Source organism: Callorhinchus milii, unplaced genomic scaffold (genome assembly GCF_018977255.1).
Source record: "Callorhinchus milii isolate IMCB2004 unplaced genomic scaffold, IMCB_Cmil_1.0 Scaffold15, whole genome shotgun sequence".
NCBI lineage: Eukaryota > Metazoa > Chordata > Chondrichthyes > Chimaeriformes > Callorhinchidae > Callorhinchus > Callorhinchus milii.
Window position 1 is genome coordinate 12,748,793 of NW_024704756.1, and position 17,355 is coordinate 12,766,147.

At 38.4% G+C, this 17,355-nt stretch overlaps 1 protein-coding gene across 1 annotated transcript in view; it reads left to right on the forward strand.

The window, feature by feature from the left end:
- The first annotated feature begins 301 nt into the window (after positions 1–301).
- Positions 302–17,355, forward strand: part of il1rapl2 (interleukin 1 receptor accessory protein-like 2) — a 199,816-nt gene continuing 182,762 nt past the window's right edge. Inside the window, exons 1-2 of the mRNA XM_042340732.1 lie at positions 302–399; positions 8,560–8,660. Coding sequence (XP_042196666.1) covers positions 8,579–8,660 — 82 coding nt within the window. The 5' untranslated portion in view covers positions 302–399; positions 8,560–8,578. The remainder of the gene's footprint in view (positions 400–8,559; positions 8,661–17,355) is intronic.

Sequence of the window (17,355 nt, forward strand, 5' to 3'; positions counted from 1 at the left end):
GTGAGGAGGGGGGGGAGAGAGAGGAAGGGTTTGGTGGAGGGGGCGAAGAGGAGCTCGAAAACAACTGAGAATTAAGGGATGAGACGCAGCGACGTTGATTGATCAGATGCGTTCGGACCCGATGGAATAGCGGAGACCCGCTGAATGGTGCGGTAAATGCACTGAGATATTACTGCAACTACAACAACAACAACAACAAAAAGAAAGAAAGAAAGAAATCACCCCCCTCCCCCCCTCCCCCCCCCCCAAAAAAAAAATACCCAACAACTACACTGATTCGTGGTGATGGAGGTGATGGTGATGGAGGTGATGGTGATGGTGATGTTGGTGGTGGTGGTGATGGACACGTTCATAAATGTTCACTAACGTCGCCTCCGCACTCCAATTCCTGGGACACTGGTAAGGCTTTTACCCCCATGTGCTTCATTTGCCTTTCATTAACTCCCCTTCACGTTAAACCCCGGATTTCAGCTCATGATAAAAGAGTGTTTGTGAATGTCGTGTGTGGCTGTTTGACTGACTCCCTCTCACACTCTCTCTCACACTCTCTCTCACTCACTCACTCACTCACTCTCTCTCTCACTCACTCACTCACTCATTCTCTCAGTCAGAGTTGCTGCTCTCCTGCAGATGCCCACACTTCCACCTTCCAGGAGCTAAAGTTGCCGAACATCTCTGTGTATCTCCTGGCAAACACCATCCAGCACAACCCAACACATCCAGCCTTTTTGTGTGTATATATATATGTGTGTGTGTGTGTATATATATATATATGTGTGTGTGCATATATATTCAGTTCCAGGCAGAGGGCGAAACCTTGGGCAAGTTTCCTTACTCCACACAGAGCCTAATAATAATCCCTCCAAAACCAAAAACAATAATAAATTGGTCATTTTCGATCTACGACTGTTTGTGGGACATTGCTGTGCGCAATTGGCTGCCGCGTTCGCCCACAACTATACAGTCAATTCACTTTACAGTGTGTTCTGTGAAGTGCTTTGGGACGTCCTCCCGACGTGAAAAGCGCTTTATCAAATGCAAGGATTATTATTATATGTATGTGTGTGTTTGCAACAGCTCTCGTACCATCGTAGAGGACAGGTGTGTGTTGTATAGTTCATTGCCACTGATACTCGACCATTGGAAGCAGAGGTGTGAGTTTCATAACCACAGGGAAACGATGGAGGATTGATATAAACTGTCGACTAACCCACCCCCCCCCCACACCAACCCCCTCCCCAACCCCCCACGCACCTCTCCATGTGTTCAAGAGGTTAATTTCCACATCGCGCTATTCGGTTTCTACGCAGAACGGGTTAATAAGGACTGTGGCTGAGAACGACACTGTTACAGGCGGTCACAGTGGTTAAATGGTTCGTCCAGGAAGACAGTGAAGGGGGAAAGATAGTGTTGATCCCTTCAAGATGGGATTACATGTGTGTTTATGATGTGGATGTGCATTCGGGATGTGACAGGTAGAGAAGGAGAGAGCGAAAGTGTTCGGAAAATAGCACCAGACAGACAAACAGACCGACCGACCGACCTGATTATTGCTGTTGCCCCCCAGTCTCTAACGTTTGCCACTGTACCCCCTGACCTTAAAACATTGGTACTTGATTCTTCCCCTCTCTCTCTCTCTCTCTCTATTTTGTTATGTATTAAAAAAAATGTTTTAAAAAGCGAGTTCCCAAAACCCAACAGCTTTCATACTGAACCACAAAGATATATATATATATACATGTATATACTTCAGCAAAGCAGTTAGCAAGAGAATTTGCTCCCAGTTGATTTATTTAGCAAAGTAGCTTTATAGATCAGTCTGTTTGGAGTCCTACCTATTGACTGGAGCAGATTTTCGCTGTCACTTTCAGCACTAGGACCCATCTGTAACTCTAAAATGGAAAGGAAGCAGTCTGACAGAGCCCTGAACAAGTAATTAAACACAGTGGGGGGGAAAGGAGGAAGGATTTTTACTTATTACTTGTTGCAGATGTTTTTTGTTGTGCGCTGTTGGCGTAACCCGGCAAGGTACTGTTTCACCAGTAAATGCCATTCAGGCTCGTGAGGGGGTGGTGGAGGAAATTAAGCTACAAGAAGGAAATAACGCATCCAATTAATGCTCTGACTCAGGATAAGATCATTCGAGTGTTTTGCAAGAGTTTTAACTGCCTTGAGCAGTTTTGACCTCGTTCCCAAGTACTCAAGCACTGTGCAGTGTCTTTTATACATAAATATATATATATGTGTGTGTGATAAGTGTCAATATGACACACCTGTAGAGATAATAACAACATAATAATAATAATCCTTGCATTTGATATAGCGCTTTTCACGTCGGGAGGACGTCCCAAAGCGCTTCACAGAACACACTGTAAAGTGAATTGACTGTATATTTGTGGGCGAACGCGGCAGCCAATTGCGCACAGCAATGTCCCACAAACAGTCGTAGATTGAAAATGACCAATTTAATTATTGTTTTTGGTTTTTTGGAGGGATTATTATTAGGCGTGTGGAGTAAGGAAACTTGCCCAAGGTTTCGCCCTGCCTGGAATTGAACTCAGGTCTCTCACTTGCAAAGCGAGTGCTCTAACCACTGAGCTACATACATCGGATGTACCCAAATATTGCACAGGACTTGAGGACTTTGTGAAGAGGTTAAACTGCAGGATTCTACAGGAAGCGTTAAATAAAGGTAAACTTTATTTACTGAATCAATATGCAGATATATATATATATCTGCATATTGATCCGGTAGCTACCTTTTAAAACGACAGGACCATCATATTGCAAAACCTCACCCAATCCTGCTCCAGGAGATTGAACAGAAATGCAACATAATCGTGTTGCCATTGGAACCTTTTTATTATGTTGGGCGTGAATTCAATTCCGGGGTTTAAGAGTGTGGAAAGGATGTAGTCACACACTCTCTCTCTCTCTCTCTCTCTGGAAGATTGCTAGTCTCTAATAAGAACAGCGTGGAGATCTGCACAGTGTGGCTATCAGGCGACTTTTTCTGTCCAGCTTTGAATTGATTTGGCTGCGAGCTAATTGGTTCCAGCTCTACATTGGCTAACATTAATTCACATTGGTCAGACTGTGATGTGGGCTTCTCGCCCCTAATGAATGTTTCCAGTGTCGATTGATTTTTTTTTCATGTATGATATATTTTTTTAAAACAAAAGGCTGGACATCTGCAGGTGGTTTAAGTTTCTCCTGTGAGATGCCACCTTCTGTTGAGCGAAAGAGAAAGAACTTTCTCTACCTTGGGTATCAATCAGTGATTCACCTTTTAGCATCAACTTTTTATTTTCTAACCTAACCATACCAACTTGTATGGTTAGAAAATAATTGTAACCATACCCACTCATACTGGCCATTGCGCTAATACATGCCTAATATTGCGCTAAAGGCTTAAGTATAACGTACTCGTTGTGTCTAGAAGCCTGTGAATTGTCGCAACTTCTTAAGAAATGAAATCGGGGGGGTGGGGGGAGAGAGGGAGTAACTTTTTTTCGCACTGTTAAGTGAATGATAGGAGACTCTTAACTCCCATGTGTCTCTCATATACAAATACACCCCGTAGATTTTTTTTTCTCGAGGCGAATAAATTCCCTGAAGCCACTCAGTCTTCTGAAGAGTGAATGACTTGTATTTGGAAGAGGTAACATTGTCCATATGGCACTAGCTTTGCGTAGAGGAAGCCTCGTGATGATAATGATAAACTCAGAGACTCTTTCGCATTCCACCTGATTGATTTCTCCCTTCTGGATTCTCAAACTGTACACTATTGATCGCCCCATTCTGCCATTGATTTCATCTCACCTGCTCTTTAAAGCAACGTTTAGCGATGGGAAGACACCAGAATACTTTCCTTACCTGAGTAATGTCCTGAGTTAGTAAAAATAAATAAATAAATAAATGGAATTCTTGATGTCCCCGGTTCAACCTGGAGGCAAAAAACGCTCAAAACCCCAATACAGGAAGAATAGGGGAAACAAATGAACAGATTTAACCTTGTCTACTGGAGAGTTAATCGTAGGCTTTACTAAGTTTTCCCACCAGTGAGTCTTAACCAATAGTCATTCACTCGTCAGGTGAAAAGCGCTATATCAAATGCAAGGATCATTATTATTATTAAAGGAGAATTTCCCAAACTCAAAAGTGAAATTGAGTAGTGACTGTACGGGCGTTTTCTGCAAAAGGGATTGGATTGAGGACCTTAACATTGAGGCTTGAAGGCCGAGACCCAACAAGCTGAATAGATGTCATGTTGGGTCTTTTTGTTGGAAATCAATATCAATTTAACAACTGCGGTATTCTTACTAACTAATCTAACCTCGGCATTATCAACAACCGACTCTGCTAAGGGAATTGGGACATCACATTACAGTATAAGGTGAGCCATGACTCAATTCAAGGCAAGATGGACCCATCTGTTCCTGTTGGTTTAGCGCTTTCCTTTACATGGTGAAACAACTGGTCTACCTTTGTATTCTGTGATAAAACTATGACTTGTAATGTGAACTGCTTCAAGATTTATTAATGGAAAGAACATTCTGGAGCTATTCTGTACATGGGTATTGGATATTCAACAGAAATAAGTTATTTCTATATTAGTTATTTTTGACATGTCATTTAGACCAACTGATTGGCTTAGTCTCTGTCACATGCAATGTTGAAAAGTGGATAGCTTAATATTTAATGTGCCATTTCAGCTATCTATTTGGGATTCCTCTAAATTACATAGATGTGATAATAGCAATAACATGTGGTGATTAAATGTGTCAAGTTACTTGCAACAGGTTTAGGAGACTTGTGCTACACCTACACAGCTGACTCTGACCTACTTTTTGTTTCTTTGCCATTTTAGTTTCTTAAAGAAACGTTCTTCATTACAGACTCATTAATCAGTAATCTAGAGGTAACAGCAAAGAATGACTATACTATAGACTCAATACCCAACTGCATTGTTCTTTTTGACTAAATATCACACTTAATGGTGTGGTATTTCCTAACAGGGTTTGTTTAATAAAGAATCCAGGTCAGAATAGGCACTGGTTTTCTTTAGAAATCAAAAATTTACAAGGGTTTACACATGAGTACAAATACTATACCTAATGTTTAATACCTTGAGATATCGGTGTGTGTGGAGGAGGAATGGGAGGCAGAAAAGTCAATTGGGACATTTTAAAAGAGAAATTAATTTGATAGGCACATGTGGAGGAAGGGTATTAGAGAACAGATGCTAATACAGTGGGCTTAATGGCCTTCTACTGTTGTAAATTTCTATGGTTCTATCTTGGAAAAACAGTTTCTATACATTATTCAGCAGTAAGTATTGTCATCACAGTTGGATGGTTATTAATGGTAAGTGGGTATGTTTCTTTGATGCAAAACACTAAGCTATAGTGAGCAATAGTGACTCATAAAGTTGTATCCCTTTAATTCATGCCCACTCTTGTCAAATAGAACAATTAATTCTCAAAATAAAGTTCCATTGTTCTTATATTACACAAATGAATTTCCTTTCCTTTGAGACTATTATTGTTATTTCTGAGATTTAACAGCATTGTTTCTGCGTGTCCAATTGATGACTATTTACTTTGGGTCTGAATTGCCTTTTCGTAGCGACTTGTGAGGAAGAAATTAGCTAAAGCAGTTGTGCAATGCACAATATCAGAATCTGTGGAGTCAGATTCAATCTCTTCTAAACAATACTGAGAATGGTATTGCAAAGGTTGCAGGATTGACTTAAAAGCAGCAAAAGTATATTTCACTGTAAATGGATGAAAAGCACTCATGGATTAAAATCATTAGGTTGTCCTGAGTGTTCCACTTTTATTCTCATACCAAACTTTTCCTTCTCTTTGTGAAGACCAGTTGTGTTTTCTTATGCTCAGCAATACTGTATAAATTTCCACTTGTGGCGATTGTTTTTGAAAGCGAACCCCAAAACATTGTGTTTTTTTTTTGTTGTACTTGTACTTGTGGAGTCTGTAGCTCAGTGGTTAGAGTACTCGCTTTGCAAGTGAGAAACCTGAGTTCCATTCCAGGCAGGGCGTAACCTTGGGCAAGTTTCCTTACTCCACACGCCTAATAATAATCCCTCCAAAAACAATAATAAATTGGTCATTTTCAATCCATGACTGTCTGTGGGATATTGCTGTGCGCAATTGGCTGCCGTGTTCGCCCACAAATATACAATCAATTCACTTTACAGTATAATCTGTGAAGCGTCTAGAAGACGTGAAAAGCGCTATATAAAATGCAAGGATTATTATTACTGCTTCCAGGAGGTGTCTCTTAACAGCATCTGTGGAGCAGCCTTTCCCTGAACCAGAAACTGCCAGAGAGGAAGTGAAAAGTTCCTCTCTGCGGAAAGGCCACAGGGTCAAAGATTACATCTGTAGCCACATCTGTAGTCACTTGTCAGTCTTCAGCGGTGTTTGATATTTTTGTAAAGAGTCATTTCCAGCCTCTCCCAAACAATTTGTCCCAATTTTCTTACCTTAAATTCAGGTAAGGTGCTTGCTCCAATTTGTGTTAGCATGACTGACGATTGACTGAGGTTGGGGATGGGGGGGTAGTTGTGGCTTGAGAACTTTTTCTGAGAGAAACTTCTTTCCCCTTTCAAGTGGTATTGTGGGATGTTCAACAGAAGATAGGGCCTCAGTTTAATATCTCATCCAAAAGATGATGATGATTGTTTAAGGTATTTGAATATGGTTTATAGCTTGGCCTTCTCCATTTCCCTTGATAGTTCCAATAGCATATATTTGGATATTAACGTTTTTTTATTTAATTATTGTAAAAAAATAATTAATACAGTATATAATCTGGTCAGAAAGCCCATTGATATTTTAATGGATTTTTTTTCTATGCCCTTTAGGATTCAATCTATCTAGAGTTAAGACTGTATATTGATGCAGTTTATTGAAGAACAAAGCTATAAACAAATTGTTTTAGCAAGCAAAACAAATCTTTGCTGAGGTGTTGTGTTTTTCTTTTAAGAATTAATTTGCAATAGTGTTTTTAAGCAGTTTTTGAATTCCCTATAAATTTTTGGAGGTCTGTCAGGGGCACTGAGTTACAATGCTGTGCTTTTATCTCAAGGTTGAAATTGATTGATAGAGTGAAGGTTTTCACTCACTGTTGATAGTTAGGAACCTACCTGAGTTTGAGTTTTAACCAGTTGTGAGTCTATAAGGAGTGTCTCAAATAACTGACGAATGCAATAACCAGTGTCCCCAAGTTAAATTCCTTTGGTTTCATTATTTAGTATGAGGTCATATTGCATTATTTACCATCTTTGAAGACTAATATTTTTATTGGATACACTGAATTACATAGAACATTACAGTACAGAATCGGGCCATCTAGTTCCATCTTGTCCGTGCCGGTGTTTATACTCCATGTGAGCCTTCACCCCTCCTAATGCTTTCTCACATACTCCTTTATTTCCTTCTCCCTCATGTATGTAATGTATTATTAATAATAATAATAATCATAATTAAAAGTAATTGTAATGTCTTTTAAAAAAAACATTGTTCCATGACTCTTGACGAGTGGTCAAGATTATATCTTAGTTTTAATCTACGACTGTTGTATCAGGTGCAATCACAAGAAGGCATTCATTATTTGGATTGTGGGCGTAATGCAATTCAGATGCTCTTGCTTCATAGGAGCCAGTAATAGAAAGGGAAAAGGGCAGTCAAAAGTTTTTGGAGGAAGATAATTTAAAAATGTTCTCATCTTTGGATTTTAAAATCCGTATTCTCTTAACCATCAGAAGGATACCCTGATGATCAAAGTAGTGCCATTGTTTGTGTCACCAGACATTGGTGACCGATCGAGGGATGGATATTCCTTACAAGATGCTTTTAAGAATTTAAGGGACGCAGTTTGATCAGCTGTAGGATTAAAAACATGTCACATTCTATTTGTGGGTGAGCATTTTGCTTACTGCATTCACTCGCTTTTGAAAATAACCTGGAGAGAAAGGTTGATGCAAAAACAATTGTGACCACTGAATGATTCTCCTTGATGGCAGTGAAGCTTGGCAAGTTGCCATCTGGAAGAATTTGTGATTGCAGATGTGGTTTCCACCACAAGCAAAATAACTGAAAATGTCTTCATATTTCATCAAATGGTCATGAACCAGCTTCTGAGTGTACTCCACTTTTTTGTGTGTAATTTGATTTCAAAAACAATAACACTGAAAAGAACACAAGTGCCGTATGGAATTTCAATAAAGTAACTGAAGGAAGGAATTAATTGCAATTGTGGCTGCCTTGTTTTTTTGTCATAAAAATTTTATTTGTTATTAACTGAATAATAAAATCATGTTATAATGCAGTTTGAATGTTTGTAAGCGTACACACATCGAACTACTACACTGTAAACAGTGAAATGTTAAACTCTTAAAACTCATAATTGGTTTTCATGCTAAGTTAACTAACTGCTATTTGTGCTCCATCTGGGGGGGAAGAAAATTCAAGGAGATTTTTTTAATCCAATAATAAATCGTAACTTTACAAATATTATGTTTTTTTATTTCAGCTGCTGAACAAACCAAAACATGAGAGTTCAGATTCCTTTGGTGATTCTCATTTATTCTTCAATCAGTGGGAGTTTGAAGACGTTTTCAAAACGAAATTCAGGTCGGTCTCAAGCGTCTTTGGAAATGTTTAATGTACCTGTGCACAACTTTGCTAAGGAAGTTCTGCTTTAGCTGAATGTTGCTTCTATTGAATTTGATAGACGAATTCACCAATTTTGCTGCTATTTCAGCTTTGGGTCCAAGTGCAATACAGGGTATACCTGCTGTAGTGCCCTTCCATAAAGTGCTGTCTCCACTGTGTATTTATCTTGTTCTGTATTGACTTGTCAGCTTCACGCACTACAAAATGGTGCACTTTCTAGTTGGAGTGGCATTTCCTGAACCATGCAAAACAAGTGACTTTAGCGTCTCTTTCTAAGCGCACAAGTGATGTCAGTGGCAACCTGGAATTAAGCCATTTTCTCAAAACTCATTTATAATCCTGGCACTGAGACATTGGTCACAGTCGGCCATGCTATTAGGTTTCCCTGTTATTTGGACAGGATATTTTGGCAATCACTGTTTTCGGGAAGTATCTCAACCAGTGTTGTCTTGTTATATGATGTAATTTACAAGCCATGTGCCTTGCACTACAACGTAATTTGTGTGCAACCAGGTCACTTTGTCACTAATAGGCATGTCTTAATAGGATTTTTATTCATTCAGAAAATGCCCTGCGTATTCAACGCTCTTAGTATTGCTGGAGAAAAGGTTATGCGAAGCAGAGAGAACTTCTACACCCTAGCAGTTTTTGCCAATCAAGGATCAAGTTCAGGTTTTATACCTCAGACTGTTGCTTCCTCAACCAGTGAGTTTGTAACCAATAATCTTTTCTGTGAAAATACACTTAATTAGAGTTGCTAATGTAATTTGAAAATTAAAATCAATAAATCAACATTTTAGCATCCGGTAGCCTTCAGAATATGACAGTGAGCTATTCTATTCTTGTGGGTGTTACTGTAACACATTTGTGTGAAGATTCCATCAGTATTACCTTCTTAAAACATAATGATGCAATGCAATCTGGTCTTCCAAGTGAAACATTACCTTTTAATTTGATTCAGAGACCAATAGCGATCGTAGGTAATATCTTTGATTGTTAAAATTACTATCTCCCTGTGTTGTGAAAAAGCTATTGATTTCAGTAACTGGATGAATCCTTGGGGTATATGTGGATTATTTTATTATCTCTGTTCTGTCAAGCGCTATAGATCATTTAGTGTAATCAGCAAGAGGGATGTCTCCATAATGTTAGCAAAAATGAAACTGGTTATCTCAAAATGCAAAAATTGCAGCAGTATTGTCGATGGTGTGGTAATAGTGACTTTCTCTCATTCCTCTTTATAAACTAACTAACTGTACCCGTTGCAGCTACACTTGCAACCAAAGGATCCAGTATGAATGTAGATTATCATACTTTATATTAGATTATTACATTTTATACTATTGTTATACTTTATGAGATTATTATACTTTATATAACTATAGGCGATCCCCCCCCAAAAAATATGACCATGACACTACCCCACACAAGACCTTTCCGATGGGGTATCAATCATGTCTCTAGGTCATTTGGTCACCCACACATACACACACCCACACACACACACCCCACATCACACACATTTTGTCTTTATTAGTATAGACTGAAAAATATGGACTCATTGTAACCAAATTAATTCCAGGACAAAGTTTGTGACAGTTAAAATATGTTTATTTTATTTAGTGGCAATTTTTTACATCCTTTGCATTAAATAAGCAAACGTTTATTCCTGAACCTGTTAAAAAGATGCGTATCCAGCATTTTACTAGGAGGAAGGGTATTGTGAGACGTGAATGCTGGCATCTTTAAGAAAAGGCTTGAAGCTGTGAGGGGAAGGTGATAAGGTGGGTATTTTGAAAGCATGAGATCAAATGGGCTAGATAGTCTTTTTCATCTTGATACTCTCTTGTAGTCTATATCTCTTTTTTTAATGTGAGCATCTCTTATCTTGATATAAAAATGAAACCTTTTTTGTATTGCTATTGTCTTTCTTCCCCCTAAATCAGTTTAATATATGTTAACATATTTGCAATCCATCCTGCTTTCTTGAAACCTTACCAAAAGTGCAATAACACTGACAGTATATCATTTTAAAAATCATACCGAGTGCTACATATTACATTAGCTGTGATTTACTGTAAATGATTCTTCTAAAAAAAACTGAGTGTTGCACATGTGAATGCATAATTATTTACAATCTCAACTGCGTTTACCTTCAATTTCATTTGTGAAAAGACTGATAATCTACAAATAACCAGAGCAGTGGTTTCATATTCTGATTCAGCTTTTTTCTGCAATTTCATCTTGTTTTGCTGCATGCTTGCTCTAATTTATGTGTAAATTGATCCCATACATTTTTCTTTGTGGTTTCAATTGTGAATGTAGGCTTTTGTTTTAAGTTCACATTTTAAAATGGAATTTTTATTCTCTAATTTTATTTTGTTGCTTTGTGTTCGGTTAATTGCTGAAGACAATGTTTCTTCGCTCTGCAGATTTCCTTTTTATTAAAAGAAATCTGTTCATTTTCTCAGGCTTTACTCTGTTGCTTTCTTTAAATCTACTGTTTCCCATTGCTCTGGTATCCTCTGTTTCATTCTTTTACTGTTCTGGTACTAAAAATTCTTACCCAATTAGCACATTTGTACATATAGGTTCCAAGGCATAGGTTCCGAGCCACGGTACAAATGTTGAGCAAGAGGAAGGAAAATTAAATCTTGCCTTCAGTAAATATAAAATCCCCCAGCACTTGGCTGGTACCATTTCCACAAGGTAGGTATTCATTCCACAGATCCATCTCTCATTCTCCCCTTCTCTCTTACTATCTTCATTCTTGCAAGGGTCTTCGTCATTGCCATCCGCTTGCTTCCCTGACTTTCCTGCCCTCGGTGTATCTCACTGACCATAGACTGATTGCAGAGGACAGGCAAGGCTATGAGAGAGCTTCATTCCCACCACTGTTAGTTGCTCACTTCTTATTCATAGCTAGCAGCAGATTGGATGGCAGACACAGAGGAGAGGGGGCAAAGAAAGCAAGTTCCATCTTCACACGAAATGCATCGTTTTCATCTGCTTTACACATTTGTCATCTTTCCAAATCAATTATTAGAAATACAAAGGGACAATGGATGTGGGCGTGCAATATAATTGCAGTAACTTGGCCTTCGAGTATGAAGTGAGCAGTGTTACCATGAAAACATGAGCAAAATTGTAAACTTAAATGACGGCTATTGCCATGAGCTCAGGGCGTGTTGTGAAGGTGAGAGGTATGAGTGATGGGTGTGACACCGAAAGACAGAATTTCTCCTTTAACTATGTTTCTGTAGAATGGTTTGAGCAGCCACACATCGCTGCAAATGTGTTCCTACGTGGGCAGAGTCGGGTTTGACTTGAACTGAATATGGGAGTCTTTGCTGTGTGCAGTAGCTAGCACATCTGCTATTTAAGTCATTCTGACTGCCACTCCTGAACCGGAAAATATATATATTTTTTAAACGAGGCATTGGACAAGTGGTTAGGCGGCGAGGTAGCAAATGTAGAAGCAGATGGAAGGACACTGATAATTCTTATGTAAATAGTGAAACCCCTTAAGGGTGGCTGTTAGCTAGAATGCTAAGGTTAGCCAGTCGATGTGCATTGACTGTTGATGGTAGCTTTACCAAGGCAGCTTTGAATGTGAAGTATCCAGTTTTATGTTAAGGTAATGTTGAAAGTTCAAGCCCCATTCAGCTGTATTTTTTTAAAATGAAATGCATGCAGCTCTTTCACATTTCTTTATCAATGGTGATAGTGGTCCTTCAGTAAATCTGCAGTGGCACACCAAAGGTTTATTAATAAATTTGAAGATCTAAGTAAATGACTGTTACTATCTACAGAGCTGTGATCATGCTCATTATTGAACAGGATGCTCAAGGAATTGGATAACTACTGAAATTTAACACAGATCCAGGGTATGTCAATGGCTCGAAAGCAAGTTATGACTGGGATCACTGTAAATGCAAGTGGAAGAACTCTGAAACTCATGCAGTCATTTAACCAAAGTATATGTTGTGGTGAATTAGACAGACAATGAAAGGTGTGACGTACAAGCAGTTATGTACAATGTATTTAGATTTTTACAGGAAAAGAAAATGCTTCATTTTGCAGATAGAGTTGTTAAAATTAATTCTAGGAATTTTAAAAAGGTGGATTAAGTTAAATAAACCTACTCTTCTATTCTCCACCAGATTAATCCGTGGTTTAAAGCTGGTTTCTCAGGAGCATGGAAGCATCTCATTACTGGTATATTTGAGATAATGAGAGAGAGATTAGATAATGATGGAAAAGGTCTGGTGAATTAAGAGTTCTTTCAGCAACTAATCAGTCTGCACTAATAGCAGCATGTTGGGGAGGTGAGGAACTGACAAACTGAACATGTTGTGCTGGTAAATTGTTCACTAAATTTGGTTCATTGCTTTCTACAAATCTTGTAGGCAGTTCCTGGGATGAAATATAAAGACACGGAAATGTTAATTGTATAAAAATGCCATTACATTGTGACAGCTTCAATAGATCATTAATTCATCGCTGAAAGCGATGTGCAGTGGCCATATGGCAAGATCAACTGTAACAAGGCACTGTTCAGATTCTTGTACCAAAATGTTTCCATTAATGGCTAACTTGAGCAGAACCAGTTGGATATAAGGTCAAAAATATATTGATCAGACAAACATGAACACTTGGTCAAGAAATGTATCTAACTTCAACTCATTTCTTGTTCGATGCTTCTCCAATCCGTTAGAATTTAGGTCCATCATCCAGCTCGAAAGATTTCATTGTTCCTTTTAAGAACTCTCTTCATCAGAGCCAAATGATTTCTCTTTGCTCTTTGGCAATGTAAAACTCACATTGAAATCCCCTCTGCTCATTTCCTTTACCTGAAGGACTTTTGTCCAACAGTACTACTTCACATGGCCATCAGTTGAATAGAAAGAGCTGTCATTTTGCTTGTTGGCTCACAACAAGCACACGTACTGTCTGCAAGTTATAATAATATAATAATAATCCTTGCATTTGATATAGCGCTTTTCACGTCGGGAGGACGTCCCAAAGCGCTTCACAGAACACACTGTAAAGTGAATTGACTGTATATTTGTGGGCGAACGCGGCAGCCAATTGCGCACAGCAATGTCCCACAAACAGTCGTAGATTGAAAATGACCAATTTATTATTGTTTTTTGGGTTTTGGAGGGATTATTATTAGGCTCTGTGTGGAGTAAGGAAACTTGCCCAAGGTTTCGCCCTGTCTGGAATTGAACTCGGGTCTCTCACTTGCAAAGCGAGTGCTCTAACCACTGAGCTACAGGACTCCATAACTCCAGAAAGTTATCATAAACGATATTGTTCAGATACACGTGTTCCGGAATTATGATTACATAATTGCTGATATCACTCGTTCATTGAAGTCACTTGTAGCTAGTTCCATTTGAAAAGCAATGTGCAATTCCTGGCTGAAACTCTTAGCACAGAATTAGACGAAGTTGCATTTGCATTACACCAGAATAAAGCAGAATAGTTCTTAATATCTGGTACAGAAAGGTTAGAAAGCTTGCTTACAATATACAGTACTTGCACACATTATTTACATTTTTATAATTAGGTACTTATGCTCTCCCTTTTAACATTCATGCCCAAGATTTAGTTGTAACAATGGTGTCAAACCTGCTAACTCTGCAAAGTCAGTCGGTATGTGCTGGCAGTGTTGAAATCCACGCAGTGCAAAAGATCACGCTCCAATGAAGTTAAACCTGCTGTTATATATGTCAATCTACGGCATCTATTATATCTGTTCAGTTGCATTGCTTCTGAAATACATTCAATGTTTTGTTGAGCAATTTTGAGTAACTGTGTCACAAGTGTCACAAAGTGATGCCTGGGACTCTTGGAAACTGTGTGACAAAATGAAGGCGGAAAGAAATGGTTTCATGAGTAAAGCAGAAGCCCAGCATGACTAAGATTAAAATGTGTCTGAATAAAAAGGCTGAATTAAGCTAAAGGTTGAGCAGAAAGATTTCAAGAAATAACAAGGGAACGGGGACTCGGCATTGTTTAACAGATAGTTGAGGTTAACTGAAGGAATTCTTAGCGAAAGTAAGAGGCCAATAAAAAAAAGCAGGTTTGCTGACAAACATGCAAAACATATATTTTTAAAAGCTATGCCTGCTGTATACAGCTTGTTCAAGTCTTTCAAGGGACAAGTTAGGAAGTAATATATAAGATTTGTCAACACATTTCACAAGACTGTTCAAATTCCAGGTCGAGGAGACACTTCACTCAAGTAATTGTTTTGAAGAAGTTCTTAGCAAGAGAATGTCGCAGACTATTTCAGAATTAATGCTGTGGATTTTCTTTAGATTTAGCATTTGAATTATCCTTTTTTAAAAATATGTGATTCGTTATGTAACTACTTGAAAAATTGTAAAGCAAGTCCAGTAGGCAAAGAGTTAAATGCAATGATTGGGTGCCGGTATCATCTGTACTGCCTTGGGCACTGAACTCCTAACTAGGAGACTGCAATTTAGATCTTGGTGCTGTCTGACTATTTGCTGAGTAAGTTCTGGCAGGGTCAGGGAAGGAAGGAATTTTTTGCACTGCAGTGTCGCATGTCCTGTCAGAGTGATCAAGGAAAAGAATTGGCAATGCTGTACTATTGCTCTTTTAATTGAGCATGGAATTCTAGATTTGGGAGCAAATTTGCCAGGGAGGGGAGTAAAAATACTGGACGATGCTGAACACTGCGCAAGGGATACAAATCGAAGAGAGGATACGCATTCATTAATCAATTGTAATATATTATGGAACAGCAATGTTAAAAATGCTAGTTTGTAGATTTTATTCTCTGATGCTGTACTGGGCTTGAAGTTCAGTCAGTACTCTAGTTTGATAAGAGTAGTAGATACAATCAGACGCGAAAGATGTGTTGTGGTTTTCTGTCTTGTCAAAAGTTGGCAATGTTTGGTTGCTGTTGTCATAACTTGATGGATGGAAGAGATGAGAACCAGATGCTTGCCATTTTTATCGTATTAACTTTACCCTGTTATTGTGTGTTTGAGTGTGTGTTACATATGGGATCGGCAATCTACACCAAAGAGCATTGAGTTTTAACCTACATGATGGAAGGATTGATAAATTGTTCCACTTTGCCCTACCAGTTTCTTAGGAAGGTAGTGGAGGATTAAATTCTGTCATCGAGACCCATTTTCCAAATCATCTACAGCTTGATCCAGTGTCCTTCAATTGCTTAATATGTGTTGGTCTTAAGATTTGGTTCCATTTTAGTTTCTGTGGAAACGACGTACAGCCTATAAGAACTGATTCTATGTTTGTGAATCTATTGGTGTGACATATTGAAGTGTGATTTGGTACTTGATGTATGTTTTTTTTTTCTGTTTGACCAAAACAGGTGTAAGTCCTGTAGTGTTGCTCTTAAAATGGTCAAGGTTTGCAGAGTTCATAACCTTGATGGGTTCTTAACCAGAATCTTATTGAAGCGAAGCCCAGTATTACTTGTGGAGCTGTTTTGAGGTGAGATAATGCACTGTTGAAAATGGATGTTCTTTCTTTCTATACATTGGGAGATTGCCCCTCAACTCAGGATATTAGATGGGTTCTGATTGAGAGTAAAAAAAACATTTTCAAGTATTTTACAATGCACTGTTGAGCCTGATTGAAATAACATGCTAGAGCAGTTAGCAGTTACCTCTGTAATCTCTCCACTGACTGCAGATAGTGTAAATAATACAGGGAAACCTTGTTATAGACCCCTTCATCATAACACTCTTGCTACTGTGGACATTAGCTACCGAGAAGCACGATACACTTGACCGACTGTCTTCCCTTCCTAAACAAATGTCTGACTACTGGGTCATCAAGTCACCACTAACATCTCCTCCCGTCCGTGTCATGAAAATTAACTGGAGACTTAGCGTATGTTTTGTATTATTTGTTGCTTTTCAAATTCTCAACCTCACCTTCTCTCAATATTCCATGATATCCCTTCTCTCCCAGTAATTACATCTTGTTGTTGACTCTTAAACTCAACAACAACAAAATTACATTTGTAAAGCACCTTTCACATCGAGAGGACATCCCAAGGCATGGATATATTTTATATAACTCACATATATTTTACAAGAATTGTTCTTGCTAGTGAATTTATAAAGAGTTTAATTTTAATGCTAACTGCAAAGGAACTGAATGAAGCGATTTGCATACTTTCATGAAACCCTGTTATCTTTGTTTGCTAAATTGAGTTAGTAAGTGCTTTACTGCTACGATATTCCAAAGTGGCCTCGATATTAAATCCTTCAACTTCTGTTTTCTCTATAATATTGACATAGTTACCATTAATCTTGGCTTCCTCAATGTTGATTGCCTACTTGTGCTGGGCTGTGTGACATTGCTCAAGATATTATGTATGTCGACTTCATTTGAGCTGTTGCTTAATGCAGGAAAATAGTGGCTTACACTTTAAAGGTATAGTTTTTTTTTAAAAATCCAAAATTCATCACTTCAATTTGTGGTTTTGAATTGGTGTAGAGAATACCTCCTCACTGAGTTTAATTGGAGAACTTTTCATTTTGGGCGCATTATTTTTACATCAACTGCTTAATCTCTGTTGCAGAGAGTAAATCAGAGACTGGTGATCAAGGGGATTGAAACCTGCTGTTGCTATTTG